A 19,224-nucleotide genomic window follows, 5' to 3' on the forward strand; every position below is an offset into this window, starting at 1 on the left:
GTCTTAATTAGCACAGCTACAGAGAAATTATTTACTGCTCGAACACATTGAATTTTGTAGCCCTTTTGTACATAATATGCATGTGAAGGCGGGATAGCCTACACCTAACTAAACTAAACACTGACAGAGTTATTTACAGCAAAAACTTACTAAGTAGATCATCATGTCGGTTCATATCACCTGAAAAACAGAAACTTTAAGTAGGAATCAGTCTAAAACACACAATTCACATTTTTTTTTTCACTAGACTACGCTACCACTTAAATCGATGTGTAAGCTAACACTTCCTATGAGCAATAATTTATTTTTTTGCAAAAATGTATATGGACTGACAATAGAAACTAAGTTTCTTGAAGCAGTAAGTGCGGTAGGGACTTAGAAGGACACTTTAGTGTAGACTAAATGGCTGAAGGGTGGAAATTTAGCAGAGTTTGTCAAGAAGCAGTTTGTTTTCGTGATTAAATTATAAATTAAAATTCTCAACTAAGACGAGCATACATCTAAACGAACACTAAAAGTCGATGGTTGAATGGATGATTTGTGCGAAATAAAATTAACATGTAGGTAGATCTGCAATAGTCACAGTTTTTTGGTAGTTTGGAATTACGTTCAGTAATAACGCAAGTGGAAAAAGACAGTTCTTGCTGAAATAACTAAAAAATGTCTTTCTTTTAAGGATCAAATTGTGATTCTCCATTAAAATTCAGTTATAACATTGCATCTGTGTTCAGAATTTCAAAGTTTCAAAATTAAAAATAGGGGTGAATTAAATGAAGGGCGTAATATACGAAGCAGAACTAAATATATCAAAGAATCTTACAGAAACGACAATTTTAAAAAATATCATACCTCCTGCTAGGTTTCAGCCAAGGCAATAGATCTTTTACAGCTCAATAGTACTGAATCACCGCTGAAAACTGCAATTTTTCAACGTAAATTTATAGAGACAGATAGAGGCGCTCAGGCCAAGAAATTTAAAATACATCAAATGCGAGAACATGAATTACGTGAATGTGAATTTAATGAGAAACATTATGAAGGCGCTAAGGTGGAGAAGCAATGATAAACGTAAAAATATGAACCAAAATTTTCAAAAAGTCATATTTTCCGCTATACTTTTTTGCAGATCGGTATTTTTTAATTTCATTTATCAGCGTTTTAAATATCAATTTTTGCAGTGTCACGGATCCATTTATTATTAGAAGAATTAAATGAGGCCACTCCTGTACACAAAAATCACAATTAAAAGAAATAAAAACTTTTGCTAAAAAGTTCATATATCTCAAAACGCATCGCCTAAGCACCTAATTTCTCTATCACTAAAACTACTTCAATATGACCAGCATAAAAATATTAAACTTTTGATGGAATAACTGAAGTTTGGTATATTACTGAACGTAAATTATGAATGATTTCGGTGAATTCGGACAGGCAAACAAAACATCGGTTTAGCGAATTATCAGCTAAGTTCTGTGAAGTACCTCTAACATGAACCTTCTTGGGCAACTCTGGTGGTGTAAAAGTAGGGGGAGGATGATGGTCATCTGTAAACCATAAACCATACTCGCATTCAACTACATTTTTGTAGCCTACGCTAAGTCTATAGTTATTCTATTATGGTTCAAAAATACAGATTCCTTGTTGTTACAATGAGGAAAAATTAAATCTGTATTTGACTTAAGGCTAACTTAGATCTAGAATCTAAGTAAAAACCGTTCTGAAGCTAATAGAATTCAGAGCGGCTTGTTTTCATTACTACTATTCTAGCTAAGATATAATTGGCTCAAAACAAACAAAAAATACAGAAAAAGTAAAAATAGATTCAAAAGACCAAAACACAATGTACAAAGATTTCCAAAAAGCTACGTGGTCAGAATGTTTTCAGAGGCGTCTACCAAAAGTTTTTCAGAAAGCTTTGTAAGCACACCTCATGCAAAGAGCAGGTTCATGCCTCATAAAAGTTTAACCAATTTTATTTCCTATGCAAAAATGGAGTTGAGCTCAACATACGTAAGTGCGCCAGGGGACATTGGAAAAGTGCATGCAAAAGATGTTTCTCTTTTGATTGAAAATTCAGTTTCTAATTCATTTTTTTGATATTTTTCCCTGAAAACTGTTTGTGATAATAGTTATGGTGGGAGAGGTGATTGAAATGAGTTGCAAGGTGATGATTCGGACTTACTTAGCAGAGACAAATCCGCCTGACCTGTGATAATGTCATTGAAATAGAGAAGAAATAGGGCACGATCAATACGATAAAATACTCACTATAAGTTTAATATTGAATGTTAAATTGTTTTATGCAGGATGCAGCTGTTCAGGGAGGGTGGAAATATCCTTTGAATCGAAAAAAAATAGGGAAAGTCTGATCTCATGGCACAAGCATGGCTTTATGAAATTAAAAAAAAAAAATTCAAAGGTTAAATTGTTGATATCATAATGCATGATAAGTAAGTTTGGCTCATCAACGCAACTGATAAATGTTTATCCCCCTTTTGATGTCAAGACACTGACTCAGTATAACGCCTTAAAGACCTTTCGTCAGAAAATTTCTATGTTTGCATAGCAAATCTGCACTTCCGATGTCTTTTTCGAAACTTTTGGACTGGACGTCCCAATCTTCTCCCCACCATCTTGCAATCTTCTCCTCCACTTAACGCATTTCTCCTATCTTTGTCGACTTAAAGGATCTCTATATACTTCTCTCTCTCAATGAACAGTTGCAAACCTGTGTAACAAACCGTTTCGAAACTATCAAACTATACAAACTAATACTTCAAGTTTCTATACACATAGTAGAACCTCTATTGCACAATCTAGTAGTATCACACACACAATCTAGCACATATAGATAGTTAAAGGTAGTATGATTTACTGTGTGCCCTTCAAGGAACGCTTGAATTTTTTCAGAGGTTCCTGGAGAATTACCCTCGAAAAACACGTTCAATCGGGTATGAGTGTTCTGTGATAGTTTGATAAGTGCTTCAATAAATAGAAGACAGTGATGAGACATCTTTTCATCGGTTGTCATCTTCAACAATAATGTGCTACACGAATTGTGTGTGTGTGTTTTCCATGTGGAAGAGTGATTTTGACCATTTATCGAATATATTGACCTATTTGATAGCAATACTCTTAGACTGAAGAACAAGAGACAAAAGAAACGTTAAACATACGTACTTGCTCGGCCAACCAATTGGATGGCCCGGACCCCTTTCCTAAACGGCGCCACTGCAGACAATCAATCAAAAGAAATTATTACTTTCGGTTAGAAAAGTTGGATGGGAAATACAGTGTACAGGGTTGGGATACGCATGTATGTACGAGGGACTGGCTTAATGTGAGTAGACTTATTGTTAGCAAAACATTTCCGCCTGGTGGCTTAAGCGCTAGCATAATAAAAACGGCGTGTGTTATAGACTCTACCGAGTGTTTTTCGTGAAACATCGTCCTCAGGTGTATGTTTTCTATTCAACACTCTCTGGTTTCATGAGCAGTTATCCGGATTTGTTGACATCTAATAAGGCAGTGCTTAGGTAAAATGTCAAAATCTATCTGATCTGGCAAGCAGTTACGGACGGTATTGTTGCTTTACATTTTCTAGGAATGTACGTGTTCTGGTAGGCCTGATTTTGATAGTGCATTTTTTAGACGAACGTGCGGAATATCTACACCAAACGAAGCACAAGAGCGTTCAACTGATCTTGTTTGATCAATGCTCCTTTCCTGAGACACATTTTCAGGTGGGACATTCCATACGTTCGAGAATGATACCTTTTTGTCGACATCACTTACTCAAAATCAGACTTATCAAATTACTTCATACTTCAGAATGGCATAGACATGGAGTATTAGCCTGGTTTGGTCAAGAACAAGCAAATTTCCTCTAAAACCTCCCTACTTCAGCCTTTGCATAAACGCGATTGACCGGTAGAGAAGCTCTCAAGTAAATCCAATGAGTACGCATGCCAAACCTAGCTGTATTTAGTTTCTTAGGGCCAATTGTATAGGTCAGGCTGACATAGAGGTTTCAAGGTCATTTCATAATTTTGAATGTTAGCCTGAATGCATGCAATTAGTCCCTGGGAGTGGAAGAGAAACATTCCTTTAAAAATTTCACCCGTCACAGTAACAAACGAAAAAATACACCGATTAAGCGCAAAGCGAGGAACTTTTAACTGTGGCCTACCATCGAGGTATCTTTGGTAGTTAAGGCCTTGTTTGACCATACCCGTTTGCATCATGATCATTCCGACATCTGGAAAAAGCGAAAAACCACAATCTCGATTTTATTAGCAAGTATGTTCTATACGTTTGAGGCACATGGTTCGTTTTTTCTTTTATTTTGTTTGGGAATAAAGTTTCATGCAGAAGTCAGGGTTTTTAGAGGAGTCGAATTTACTGAAAAGTAAACGTTATTCTCAGTTAGTTTTAACTAAGAATAGTGTACAATTTTACAGCTATAACAAACCCTTAATTCTATATGAGGAGTTATTTCCAAACAAAAAAAACAAGACGAAACTTATTGGCAAGGAATTATAATGTTACTTTATAAGGTGTAGAACTTGTATACAGGGCGTTTGGAAAAGTTGGAACAAAACTTAAGAAGGTGAGTGTAGAGTCAAAAATAGTAAAAAAAGTTTTTATAAATATTGGTCCGAGGGAGCACCGTTACTGAGATGTAGCCTTCCAAAGAGATCTTATCATTTGGACATTTGTCAAAATAACTTTTTTTCTGATTAAGATAATAGAATGAAAATTGTAGTTAATCATACCACAAGGGCCTCAAGTATTATAAGTTCCATTAAAATCGATTATTTATAATGGATTTTAATGAAACTTATAACGGTTAAAGACTCTTATGATACGATTACTATCTACAATTTTTATTCCATTATTTCAATCAGAAAGAGAGCTATTTTAAAAAATATCCAAATAATAGGATCCCTTTGGAGGGACATATCTCAGTAACGATGCTCCGTTGGATCAACGCTATTAGGAACTTTTTTTACTATTTTTAGCTCTACATTCACCTCCATTCTGTACTAATTTTTCCAAACACCCTGTATGTAACAATCACCTAGAATTCCCCAATAAAGTAAATATGTCCTGATATTTAAGATTCTTATTGTTAAACCGTTCCATCTATTTTACTTAAATAAGAAAGTTGTCAGATCAATCAGAGGTGCTACATTACCCTAAAAACACCTGGCTAGAGCCAGATAAGAGATATTCTCTAAGATGAATTTGCCGCACGGTTTGTATATAATCCCTGAACATAAAGGGCTAAAACTTTTCACCGAACAGATATTGGCCTATTTATAGATGGGAAGGTGATGGGAATGTATACATGTCGTGTATGAATCTCTTATATGAGTATTAAAACTGGTGAGATGAAAACTAACACACGTAATTCTCTTTTTTTTCTTTTCCAGAGCTTTATCCATTGTGTATAGTGTTGTTTTCCAGAATATTTTATTTTTCTAGTTGCAGCCGATTTCTAATAAAATTAGTCTTTCCAAACGATTCTTAATGATCTCGAAAAGGGGATTAAGACCTGAACAGTCTTCGATGCTTCTCCATAATTGGCTGCTTTATTAAAAGCGAAAAAATGGAATATTTTTTTGTTTGCTTTCTTGAAGGGATTAGATAGTGATGAAGCTGACTACTTATTTCTTTGAGTAATGCGACAAAACAGTGTCCGCTGTAACGAGTTGCATTGTGGGAAATTATGGTTTCTGGACTGCTAAATCTCGAAAAAACCTCCCCTAAAGCACTCCAATTTTAGCAGAAACCCTTCGAATAGCCCGCATTTAAACCATTATCTGCGCCATCAGTTTGCAGAAAGAATTTCTTAACAAAATCACGACAAGTCAATACTAAAGCAGCGGTAAAATAAATTTGTTATTTTCAAATTCGTTTTGTTCCACATCCATTTTTCTCCCTTATTTCTACGTACTCGCAGCTCATTTTTTATGTGCCTCCAGATTATTTTTCACGTGCCCGCAATCTATTTTTACGTGCCCTCAGATTATTTTTCAAGTGTTCGTGTTTCGGAGCAACATCATCCTTTTAGACAGGTTTCATTCACTTATATAAATGCAATTTTCTTAGCAACCAGTTTAGCGTTGCTGTTGTTTGAGAGAAATTGCAGACGAAGGACCTGTACTGGAGCATTTATTTTCATAAAGACATGTGAGAGCTCCCGGGGAATTACTGTGAAGTTGGTTACCTGCGCAATATCTCTATTCAGTTAGGTTCCCAATACTGGCCTTTGTGGCCAAGAATTTTAAGACGGATTTATTTACTGTTTATCGTGTCAAAACACAAATCTTTTTGAGTATTTTTAGGAAAGCAAATGGATTGTGTCTTCCACGAGAACCGACACTCCACTTTCTTGCATTAGTTAGTGATGCGGAACAGGAATGTTTTACGGTTGACTGCCAAACATTCAGTGTAGTTTGTCTTATTGGGTCACATTGAAATTGTATGAGACTCGTTTTGAATAAATCCACTCTTTGTGATATATCCAATTGTGAAAATCAAACTTTCGCATTTATTCTATTATTCACGCTTATTTTTCAAGTTATTAATCGGTTATTAATCACGTTAGCAGCTATGGTTGTAACGGTAGAAGTCTCGGTAGTAACCAGTGGAAGATCATCATCACTTGCTACTGCTCGCATTTAAATTATCGGAAAAAATATGAAACCAGTTAGGTCTGATTCTATGCTTCAGCAGATCGCGACGAATACCTATATTTATGCTAAAACAAAATTCCTACTTCAACAAAATTAAAAAAGGTATCGGAATGAATCAGCTAGAAAATGGTGTAAGAACGTTTTGGAAATAAACTCTATACTACACACAAACGGATATATGTAGGAATTTTTATCACTGCAGAAAATTTAAACAAAACGCTCCCTGCTCGAGTGCAAAATTTGCAGTCAAGCTTGTGCCTCCAAATCTGGATTGTTCAATAATTTATACGAAAATTACTGAGTTCACCTCACCAGTTTTAGTTCAGGCCTTAATTTTGTTTTCAAATTACAAGTATTGTTAGCCTGGACATTTTCGCAGCTAAATTATGTTCAACAATTCGTAGGTAAAATAGAGAAAATAGGGACGTAAACTCAGCCATGCATTTTAATGTGCAAAAGGGGTACAGAATGTGTGTCAATATACATTCCGTTACGCAGGCAGAACTGGTCAGCGATTTCAAAGCCTAGAAAATTGAAAAAAATTTAAAAAGTTGTTCAAAATTCTTCGGGAAAAATGTGCACTCCGTGAAAAATCTACAAACAATGTTTAGGATTCATGTAATGGCAAAATATCTACAAAGTCGACATTACGTACTGAAAATGGCTAAGAGTGAGGGGAGTATATAAACACGTGTCGAATGCATAAAAGGTAACAGTAAATTTCAATGTAGCAAATGGACCAAATAAAATAAGCACAACTGCTTTTCAAGGGCAATAATAACGCAAAAACGTTATTTTATTTGGTGCACTAGAACAAAATAAAATGATTAAAAATCGAGAACAATAAACAAAATCAGAGCTGATCCGCAGGCAAGATCTAGAACGATCTAGAATCAATGATTTACCTAGATCGTGGGACCAGTTACGCTGTTGTGCCACTAAAAGTCATCAGAAAGGGTATTATAATTTTTGCGTTTAAACTGAGTCACAAATGTGATGCAGAACCATTTTCCATCAGGACAAAAATTACAGTCATAACAGTTTCTGTGAAGGAAGACGGTCCCGCTTCAACAATGTCTTAAATTTTGTATATCGTATCAAGCAGAATTATGCCCGAAATTCTGCAGTGTGTCCGAATGGGTTTGGAATGATTATTACTAGAGAATATCAAAGGTAGCAATGATGCACACTTACAATTTTTGCACTTGCACTTCTTGATCAAAGTTTCGTCTTTTATTTGCTCGTGACAAGCCTTGCAGTAAAACCACGCCCTGGAATTCCAAACATCTCACCTAAAGAGATAAGTGGTTAATTGGATGGACATTTACCTCTTCACCTCATCGGCTGATTGAGCTATAAAAAATCCTTGCGTGTTAGCGACTATTTTCGCCCCTTTTGGATTGATGGAGATTTTAGTGTCCGCTCCCTCCACGCCCTTAACTTCGATCGCCAAAAGGAGAAGTTTGAGTTTAGTGAAGCACAACCTATTTTAGAATACAAGGCTGGTTCAGTGAATTGAGAAATGTTTTAGTTTTAGTATAAATAGCCCTAGAAATCTAAGCAACAGAAAGGGTTTGCTCAGAACAGCTACGTTTTATTTATGTTGAAATTACTGAAATGCAGAGAATTTGAGCTGCAGTATAGTTTCCATGGATATGGAGGAAAAGAACCAGGTTAACAGGAATTTAATTTTCTCTCCAAGCCTGCCTCAATAATTTGGCTCTTAATTGCGAATGGTCTAGAATCAACTTCATTAGCCGAAGTAAAACTATTGGAATTGGAGAGCTCGAAGAAATGAAAAAAGGGAAAAGGCCTTTATGAACCTCAATTCAGAACGATTTTTCAGAAACCGACGGATAGCGAAGTAGTCGTTCTGAACAAAATATTTGCTGAAAGATCAGGTTAAAACCTGCAACAAAGTGTGACTTCCACATCATATTTAATTTTTCCTTTCTCTCCCCTGGAATCCCCCCTTAACGTTGCCTAGATGATAATCAATTATAGATAAAATTATACAAAACATATACATGCAACATTCATGCAAAAGCACCCAAAACGGACAAACGGCTTGAACCAAGCGAATTAGTACGGGTTAGTAGAAGCGAATATATTTCAAGCTGGAGCACAAATTTGATTAAATTTGCATTGCTATTCGTTTCATGTTTCAATAACGAACTATACAGGGCGGTCATAAAAATTGGCGCTATGGAAATCACAGCAAGAGGAAATACTGAATGGATTTCTGCGATTTCCATAACACTGCAATATAATAATTCTAACTTGGAACATAGCATAAAGTACGATATTTCTTTGATAGGTACCCCTGAATTAAACACACTAAAATGCTGCGTTCTAAAATGCCTTATCCCCTAATCACTTATTTGTGGCATGTTTTTGTAAGTATGATCATACTTGCGAACTGCCCCTACCTATTCTATTTTTAGATGCAAGAATTAATCTAAATTCTACAAAAATTAAGACAGTAAGGAAATATAGAAATTCACAACACTGGTGTAAGTCGTTTAACTCGACTTGTAACTCGAAAATTTAGTACCCACTGCCATTTTTAGATAAATAAAACGACATCCAACGCAGAGGTTGAGTCTTTTAGTTTACTTTCAGAATCAATTTGGAGTATTTTTGTCGTTTTATTTTCCATTCATTTGAATATGTTGCTCCGCCAAAAATTTGTTAATTGTGTATTGTGAAAGGCTGTGTTTGAAATGATTAGGGAGCCTTACTCGCTGGCCTGGGGAAAGGTCATGCCCGTGAATGAGGGGGACAGAGTCTCAGTATACATCTCGCACCCCGTCCCTTGAAGGTAATCGTTCTGCCATACTTGAGTATCGGGAGACTGAAAAAATCATCACCGTTTCTCCATATTTCGGTTCTAAATTAAATTAATTATATCAGTAACATTCAAAATGCATTTATAAACGCCCTCGAGTCCCTACCTACCTACCTAAGTGCGGAAAGTGATACTTTACCGCACCCTAACTGCAGCTGACGGAACAACGCAAAGCGGACCGAATTCCGCAGCAATCGAGGCCGGTAAAGACATTTTCGCACGTGTTGGGTATAATTTTATTCCTATGAGAGCACGTGTGTTAGCTTTACCGCACGCATATAAATGACGGCTTGACGTTGGCCGCAAAAATGTTTGTCACCGACACATGCCACTTTGTCTTGCGTGCGCTAGGCATTTTCACCATAGACGTGCGGTAATATGCTACTTTCAGCTGGCAAATACGTGCGGTAATGCCACTGTACCGCGCATTCGCAAGAAAAATACAATTTCACTGTTGACAAACAGGAAATTGGTGGATCGTAATTTAAGTGACCGTTCCAGCCGGCCTTTTCCTCGGTTTCATGCCGCCATACGTATGAATAAAAAGAACACACCAACAGCAGATATAATCACAAAAGCTTGCTTGGAATTCTCAAATAATACAGCGTCCTTCAGCGAAGAAACGAAACAAAACTCACGAATTGCGTGTCACTTTTCCACAAGACATATCATTCAATTTGGTTCTGATACAACTGGACGTAGGACTATATACAATGTACTACAGCACGTGTTTTAGTCCCTCAAGGTTGGACCCTTGTTGTTGCTGACTACATTGAAATATTGAAATTTCGAAGAAAGTATGTTTGCGAAGATTTTGTGGGGTACTAAACCATTGAGTAGCAGAAGAATTCAGGAAAGCAAATTTTATAAAAACAGTAAAAATATGTATGAGAAACATTGGTAGGTATAATACACGCCGTGTCCGAGATAAGGATGTCCAGAATGAAGATCTCGTACACAGTAATACTTATAGATTTGGTTAAAGGGAAGACATATTTACGTACTTAAGAGAGTAGTTTCACGATGCATATAGATCTATAAATTTATTTTTGCTTTTTCAGTAATTTCGAAAAAACCGAAATTTTCGAACTCTTTTTATTTCTTCCTCAAGTTATGGAAAAAGATAGTTGACAACTAAAATCACTTTTCCATTGCAGGTTTTTTATAAGTTTCAATATGCCAATCTTCGATTCATTACAGGACTTTTCATTTGTCAAGAGTGATAATTAATTTTTTTCCTAAATACGGTCCTGGTAATTTTTTTTTCAGCATTATGAAAACTTAAATCAAACTGATTGAATAATAACGGAAAAACTAGAAATAATTTTGCAGATCTGTTCACAGCATGAAATTACTCCTTTGAATCCTCAACTTTTCTCCCAATTAACCAAGTCTCTTTTTTACCGTTTAGGAGATTGCCATGCTGGACATCCTTATCTAGAACACATTGTATAAGATAATTTTATTATGCAATTGATCTCCCCCCTCCATATTTAAAGTTTCTCAAGTTCTTTATTTGGGATTTAAAGATATCGCCAAAAATTTCGATTCAGAGATTAAAAGCTTTGTTGCCAAAGTTTGGTACCGTTTCCTATTTGATGTTTAAAGACGTTTCCAAAAGATAGCCGGTTATACAAACTGCGGAAATAGTACATCGAGATCTAGAATCTCATAGGTCAATAGGAATATTACATCCAGAGATTTCCAGTTCCGATACGCTTGTCAAACAACCCCATAATATCGTGTTTGCGTTTGTGTGCTTATTTTTACATTTTACATTACATTACACTTGAAAGGCATGTTGGGTACTTCTTGGATTTTAAATCTTATTTGGCTTACACATCACACTTCCAACATTATTTAAAGTTTCGCTGTTATAGCTTCTTTGATCTCACGCAACTCCAAGAGAGGTTCAACCTTGAATATGTGTAACAAAGGCAATTTCGGGCACAGAGATGGTAGTAAGAGACAATTCAGATTCGCAGAGAGACGGGTTCAGCAAGAACGCACATGACAAAAATTATAATAAGGGTGCAGTCTCATTATCGTCCGATAAGAGTCCATGATGGTTGACTTACTCGGCCGCGTGCCCAAAGGGTATGCCGATAAATGAAGGGCTGAGAGTTTCCGTGTACATTTCCATACCGGTGCCCCGCAAGTAGTCGTTGGTCCAGATTTGCATCCCCGGTGACTAGAATTTAGGTACGTTACAAAATGTCCAGAGAAATTTGTTTTTTCTGCTGTTGATTGTTAAGTAGTTATTTTTCCGTAGGTCTGTCAAAAGCTGCTTTTTTTACAAAATACAATTATTTTCCGAATTAAGTGTTAACTATAAGAAAAATATGAAACTATAATGTATTAATTTTTATCTTAAAACCGGCGCAACTGAATAACAAATCCCGATTCGCTGTAACTACAGTAGCTGGAATCTACATTGGATGCAATAGAGATAGCTATCCACGTTTATTAATCAACTATGGAGGAAATTCCACATTAAACAATAAAATTGGAGCAGAAAGTATTCTGAATTACTCAAATATTCTAAGTAAAAATAGCTTTGGTATTTATTTTCGAGCGTTTTATTTCTTAATAAGATAAATCATACGAAATGAATCTGCAGTTTGGCCTGCACACCCTCCAGACTTCTGTTATTGCGATTTTCTTATGAAGCTATAAATAAATTTAAAATAATTGCGTCTGTGAAAACATCCTGTTCTTGAAATCATCCTGTATATCTGGGTGATTGCAGAGGTGGTGAACGCTCCTAATTAAGTTGAAAACTGACATTAGTCTCGTTTATTCCGATATTGCTTAACCATTGTTTATTCCAGGCACTGAAGCAACGTTTCCCGATTTTTTTTTCAAGAACCAAAGTCAAATTTCTACTTACAGTTTTGAAGGAGCGCATGGCGAATAAATTCGCCATCATAGTGGAAAATCCGGGAGCCAGGCAGGACTGAGCGATGAATCCTAACTTCAGTTCTGCCAGACATATGACATCATCGCCCTGTTTCCAGTCCCACGATGGAATGTTCAATAGATAAGCCTATATGGTTTCTTCCAAAATCACCTTCTCCCAACAGCTCAAGCACTCACCTTATTGTGATACTGCATCAACTGAATGATCACTCTAATATCGTCACTATAGTTTTTAATGGATATCACCCTCATTATATTGGCTGCATCTTCTGCGTCTGGGTCTTGACAATACTTATTAGCCAATACCAGGCAAGCATCGGCTTCGTGCACCTAAAAGTGGTGAATTTCCGGTACTGTGCATAGGGTAGCCACACCAACGTGTTTTGACTATAGATAATACCTAACTATTGCTAACTCTGAATAAAACCGACTAATCAAGTCAATTTTAACAGAACCAAAAGGAAACTAACAGCTCTAGTAACTCTATGAGAATGAACTGGAGAACTTAGTTGGTTCCAATATTTGGGAACTTCATGCCAAAGATCATTCATATCAAGACATTTACTGTGAAGGTTGCCGTAGGTATAAAGTGTTTGTCTAGATATGGATTGCCTTTGTCCATGCTTAAACTTCTAACATTCTTCTATTCGATAATAAAAGTCAATACGCCGTGAAGAACAAATAATGTTTTAATGGTAACATAAGTGCTTTAAAGTGTCTTAAAAAGGCTCTAACGAACTCATCTATCAGCATGCAAGCGGAATCTATCATAAGAATGAAACTGCTCTTTGCTCGGGAGCCAACTTACCCCGAAACTGGCCCTATTCCATTCCCGTATTTAATTAGTCACTGATTATTAATTCGATTATTAATTGAAACTTAAAGTGCGAGCGTAATTAGCCCTCCCTGTGTTTTGACTTTATATAAATGTTAGTTGCTAAGGAACTTCTAATCTCTAACTGTAAGTCTAGAGTGCATTCTTCCTTACCGAAATCGTTACTAGTGAGATGTTTTAATTGTCCTAGTCTATGAATGTTTAATGTGTGTAGTGTGGATGTGTTGAACATTCTAAATTTTCTATTGGGTTGTCTTTTGGCGCATGTATGTCACTAAAGTTGACTTAGATCAATTTAAAGAATATTTCTCTCAATGTTGTCGCCAACAACGTTACTTTTGAAATTGAATTTGATCAGTACTAAACATAATGTCCAAAACGATAGAGTTTGATACGAACCAAATTTTTGAGCATTTTCAAGTATTTAGCGCAGAATTTCATGTTATGCGACCGATCTAATGCAAGTTACGACTGTCTGGTTGAAAAGCACGTCCGGACTATCATTAGTATTGAAACCCGCTTGTGCCGTAGGTCTCACGGCTATTAGCCACATTAAAGGAAAAAAATATAAGCAACTGCAAAGTATACAAAAAGCTCAGTCTGTAGAAGATGAGATATTATGTCGAACATTGAATGCAAGAAAATATCGAATAAATGCATCATTAGGTATTAGAAATACAGTATCGTTTGACATTCAATATTTTAACCCCCATCTTCTAGACCATCCGAGACTTATTATCTCGTAGAGCTTTTTCTATTCTATTACCAACAACATTTCAAAACAGGAATTTTCGAAGTTCTCGTCTTTAACTGCCTAAACCTATCACACTCACCATCCCTTCATTGCGTATTATTAAAATTTGCACGATTATTAGTTGGGGCCCTAGGGAACTTTACGAAGGTCGAGAGACATATAGCCAGGGTGATGGCCGAGAAGCGAGTATCAGCAGAACCGAGTCAAGAATTCGATAAGAGTTCGAAAGTGTCATAGGCAGCAGCCTCTGGGGATAGATTTTCTAAATCCAGTTAGTCCCATCAACATAAAAGTCGTAACGTGCAGGAAAAAGAAACGAGGCGGAAGTCCTGAACTCAGAACAGCACGAAGAGATTAAGTCTTAGTTGCAGATCTCAGTCTAAATATCCGGTTGTTTTTGAGGGGTTCCCAGCCAACAAGTCTTGTCTTAGACAGAAGCCCACAGAATGACAATGGTTCTCCGACTGACTCCAGTTTTGGTTTAGAGCAGGGCCAGTTGATTGCTCTTACAGACGCTGACGGATATTAGAGCCGGAAATCTTGTGTCTTGAAAATGTTAGGAATTCAGTGGACATCGAATTGCATACAGTTTATTGACTGAAGTTAAATATAGCGTCAAAGGGTCTAAAATGTGATAAATATTCTGAAATTCCTCCAGAAAATCTCTAGATATTTCTCATGCACGGTTAAGTGTTAATTTTCATGTTTCTACCCAATTTTCCTTGGTTTTGAAGACGCTGACAGATTTATCACCGAAACATTAAAAACGGTTTTTACCTGAGCCCTTAATGAAGGAGAAATGCTATTCTCAATTAATTTTAACTGATAACTGAATAAAATAAAAGGAAGAATGAGCAATCCATCTCAAACGTATAGTACATGTTTTATGGCCATTATCCCCTCGGGAGACGGGCGCTCTTCGCTTGCTGCTTGGGACGTAAACGTTTCTCTTAGAAAATAATGACCATCATAAAAAGCTCGTATAATAATATACTATTAAGGTATTTTATGAGGAACAAATTCACCATTAGAATATTAATTAGATTGGACAATATACGAATACACACCGATTACATTACTTTTAGAGCGAAGGCAAGTTTTTAAACATACAACAAAAATAGACTTCAGTTACTAATGGGCAAACATATACCAATATATCAATTTGGCTGTAAACTGAAACCATCGGCTATTCACTTACTCTTTGTTTTGACGAAACACATATAAATCACTCATTTAAGAGGTAGAAGATCAGTGTGCACTTTTTGGATATACGAATTTGCCTTTAAAATTTTCCAAGGTTCGAACTCGACACCTAAGACCTCCATCTAGAAAATGTCAAAATATAGAGGAATCAACAAAAATGCACCTCCTTGCTAGGTGGGAGTTCTTCTAAATGTCCAAGAGGAAGTTCTGATATGAATAACCTATAACTAATATAATCGCAGATGCAATCAGATTACGGTAGAAGAACTACCCATGGGTCGGTTGCTCGAAGCTGGTCGCCTACCACGTTGGTCTGCATGTTCCCGTTCGGTCGCCGAAGTAGAGCGACTTCAGGCGCGGTTAGCAAATGGATGGGTGTGACCGCGCAGGTAGGTAAAGGACGACCTTTTGCATCACCAAAGAAATCCGGCCCTCGGACAAAAAAAAATACACGTCAGGAGCGCGCCATATTGAAGGTAAAGTTCAAGATGAAAGAAGTGGAAGAAAACCTGTAAAAATAAAAATCTTCTCCTACGCTGACGATATTTTAATCCCTCAGGGACTGTTCCGAGAAAAAAGGGTTCTTTTCAATTTCCGAGGTTCTTGATGGGTAGAGGAGGCTCGGCGAATCCCACACTACCCAGCGGACAGGACAAGCAGCTCAGGGGTGTCTTTCGAAGATTTTCCTCATGATAAAAAAAAGATCGGTTGCTTGAAAAGGAAACGAAACGGGAGGGCTTGCTTTTTGGAGAAATTAGGGAGATGCTGTCGATATGGCATCTTGCACAGTTTCTTATTTTTAAAAGATACCTTTTAAAGAATTATATTCCCCATTTTAAATGATGAGAGAAAAACGACCGAACTATAAGTACGAAGTTTTTTATTTCTCTGTTCGTCCTCCCTTACTGTATATCTAATATGTTCCTTTTGTTTTTTATTGTTTATAACTAACACATTACGAGTGATTTTTAACTATAGTGACATACTGCAATGTAAACAATAATAATTCTAGCAAGTCGCTGTATTCTAAGTTGTCCCAAGAAATATTTGAACCTCCTCATGTCTGTTAATATGTAGCTACAATACGTGCCAAAGTAGAAACCCCCAGCACAAGGAAACGTCCCTATCAGTATATTGGGTTGTGAGTAAACTTACTTACCTTGACCCTTTGTAGATCAATGGGATTCATAATGGTACCTTGGAAGAATTCCACGGTGGTAAAATGTCGCTTGAATAGGCCTTCCAGTTCGAGATCAGGAGGCTTCCTGTACATTCCCAAAAAGTAAAAAACATAAAATAGAGAAAACTCAAAATCAAAGAGGCGAACAAGGGCGCGCGAATAATACTGCTTGACGTCTATCGAGAACACTTGGAATTCCTGAGTTGTACCATGCAGCTACTAGTTACGTAAAAAATTCTGCCAAACTCAAAATAGGTAGGCGGTGTGCAATAATTATTGTATGTATATAATAAAGGTATGGAAAAAAGCGAATTTCGATTGTCCCAACCCCACCAAATGGATACCTTGACTCGCTCAAGGTCAACTGCGTTCATCATGGTGCCCTGAAAAAACTCCACGGTTGTGTAGTGTCGCTTTAGTAATCCCTCCAATTCCAAGTCTGGCTCTTTTCTACAAATTATTATAAATTTAACTTATTACTATCCAGAATCTGCGAAAAATATGAAAAATTTTCCGGAGAAACACAAGAAGTGGGGGGCGCGTGGGGACACAGCTCACCCGTACCTGAAGTGAGAAGGGGTAGTAGGCCTCTGTAAACAGTTAATGTTTGTGTCTTTAGTTGAGTGGTAAGAGCTTAGAGTCCTGAGTTGAACAATCGCGATTTACGTGAGACTTTTACCCGCATCAATGGGAAATACGGAAACCGTCGTTTTTACGGTATATTTACTTAAATTTTTTACTTGAAGGGTAATGTTTGGTATGTGGGCTTGTATAGAGTGCGGGCTACGTGGAAGCACAGATGCTTATACCAACTTGAAATCTTGTCCAGAATTTCTCCCGAGATAGTCGGAAATCGGAATCCTGCCCCAACGAGTAAGCGTTTGGAGTCTTAAGATAAATTGCTGCAGATACGTGGGAACAAGGCATATCCGCACAAACGGGAAAGTGACTTCCGGATCTTCCTAGACATTATTGAGTCCTAACATGAATGGTAAGAAGACAGAAATTGGATGGACTGAAAGGACGTAGAAAGTGTCTTTCTGTAACTAATTAAGATTCAGGGTTTCTATTGGACAGGTGGCTGTCCTGAATCGGGTAAGATTGATATATTGTGGTCCAAAATAACTGACTCACAGCGAAGTATAACTGTAACAAGCATGACTTGGAATATATCAAGTGGAACGGATTTTTCGTTTTAGCTCCCTGGCAGAACATTCTCTTTTCGGCGCTTATTGAGCTTTTTCTGAATACCTACTTTATATTCAACAATTACGAAATCTATAAACTAGCATCTTACCTATGAAGAAAAACTACCTCCACGTCGACGTCTTCTCGGTCTTCGTGCAGAAAGTCCTTTAAGAAGTGCGACACTGACTCGTAGGTTATATGTCCACAAACGACAATGTGCCTAATGCATAAAAAAATGGATTAGCAAAGGCCTCGGACCATCGGAAGGTTCTAGTTAGTTGCTCGTACGACAATGTTATGAAAAATCTAGACAAAAGTTAGTATTGTTACTGCTGTTGAGAACTAAAACCCCCATGCAACTAACCAAAAAAATCGGAATTTTAATTAAAATTTAGATTGTGCATGTAAAAATATACAGTTCTGTACTTAGTCGATCAAATCCTATTTGGGTAATTAAAATTTCAATATTTACATCTAAAAGTGGGAACCTAACCACAGCCTGGCCACGCACATTGTAGATTCCAATCGATATGTGAAAGTATAAAATTTAAACTAGGATTTTTTCATAACGCCACATCATGTCATGTTCATGCAAATCACATCTACTAAATTACGTTTTAATTATATATATTTCTCACATCTACGAGACCAGCAAAAGAACTTACTGGTTGTGGTACTTGTCTACAACACAATGATTAGTATAGAGTAAGGCCGGGCTTTTTGAATGTTAAAAAATATGAAAAACAACACAACAAAAATAACGAATAAGTCACATTTATAGGAATGATAATAAGCGTGCAGGAAAATATAGCCACTGAGCATTGAGACTACGGCATGAACACACATCGATTAACAAACAGACTATATTATTTATTTATAACAAATAATGGGAAAGTGAAACTTGTCGTTTCACATTTTCCCCAATTTGCGACTGAGCATCATTACCGATGCTGAATCGTGTATCCGACTAACTAACGCTTAAATCCGTTTCTAAGGACCTTAAAAGGAGTCCTGTTCAAATGAGTTCAGACCTAATGCAAAACAAATTCTAGGTTTTCTCACCTTCTACCCCGTTCATTCTTCAATGTTCCACCGTATTTTGGTCTAGTCCCGATCAAGTCAATGATTTCTGGGATACAACTGGCGAAAATCGCCTATAGCGAGACAAATAAACATTTGCATAATTTCTGAGGACATTATACACAAATTGTTGAAATTACCTCTGGCATTTCGTTTAATTGAAATTGATTGGGACTGACTAGCGAAACGCGAGAGGTAATCCTTATTGTGACGAAATAAAAATAGACGGTTCACTTTTAGTGTTACCCTGAAACTATTATTTTTTTATGTAAGCTTTAGAGTATTGGGAAGTAGTTCAGGAGTGTTGGAAAAAGAGGAAAGGGACAGCTAACTAGAATTTAATTCACAAACACAGGACTAATAATTGAGGAGCCTTATAAGGTCAATGTGTTAGCTAAGCTCGATTATGAGAAATATTTTATTACTTCTGGAACGCAGCCACAACTTTGCTGTTAGTACAACTTTACTATTCACTGATTGCTATATTTGTAAAGTTTCACCCTAATACTATTAGAA

At 36.7% G+C, this 19,224-nt stretch overlaps 1 protein-coding gene across 5 annotated transcripts in view; it reads right to left on the reverse strand.

The window, feature by feature from the left end:
* slo (calcium-activated potassium channel slo) overlaps window positions 1–19,224 on the reverse strand; it is a 52,696-nt gene that overhangs the window by 9,560 nt on the left and 23,912 nt on the right. For 3 of the 5 annotated variants that reach the window (XM_066392643.1, XM_066392644.1, XM_066392646.1), the window contains 13 exons: window positions 18,691–18,782; window positions 17,738–17,848; window positions 16,420–16,525; window positions 12,646–12,798; window positions 12,440–12,595; window positions 9,443–9,555; window positions 8,030–8,185; window positions 7,896–7,972; window positions 4,190–4,258; window positions 3,181–3,231; window positions 2,183–2,206; window positions 1,482–1,544; window positions 151–180 (listed from right to left, as the gene is read on the reverse strand). In XM_066392643.1, the coding sequence (XP_066248740.1) occupies window positions 151–180; window positions 1,482–1,544; window positions 2,183–2,206; window positions 3,181–3,231; window positions 4,190–4,258; window positions 7,896–7,972; window positions 8,030–8,185; window positions 9,443–9,555; window positions 12,440–12,595; window positions 12,646–12,798; window positions 16,420–16,525; window positions 17,738–17,848; window positions 18,691–18,782 (1,201 nt within the window). The remainder of the gene's footprint in view (window positions 1–150; window positions 181–1,481; window positions 1,545–2,182; window positions 2,207–3,180; window positions 3,232–4,189; window positions 4,259–7,895; window positions 7,973–8,029; window positions 8,186–9,442; window positions 9,556–12,439; window positions 12,596–12,645; window positions 12,799–16,419; window positions 16,526–17,737; window positions 17,849–18,690; window positions 18,783–19,224) is intronic. The other 2 variants (XM_066392645.1, XM_066392647.1) reach the window with 2 other exon arrangements.

The sequence above is a fragment of the Euwallacea similis genome, chromosome 8 (genome assembly GCF_039881205.1).
Source record: "Euwallacea similis isolate ESF13 chromosome 8, ESF131.1, whole genome shotgun sequence".
Classification (NCBI taxonomy): Eukaryota; Metazoa; Arthropoda; class Insecta; order Coleoptera; family Curculionidae; genus Euwallacea; species Euwallacea similis.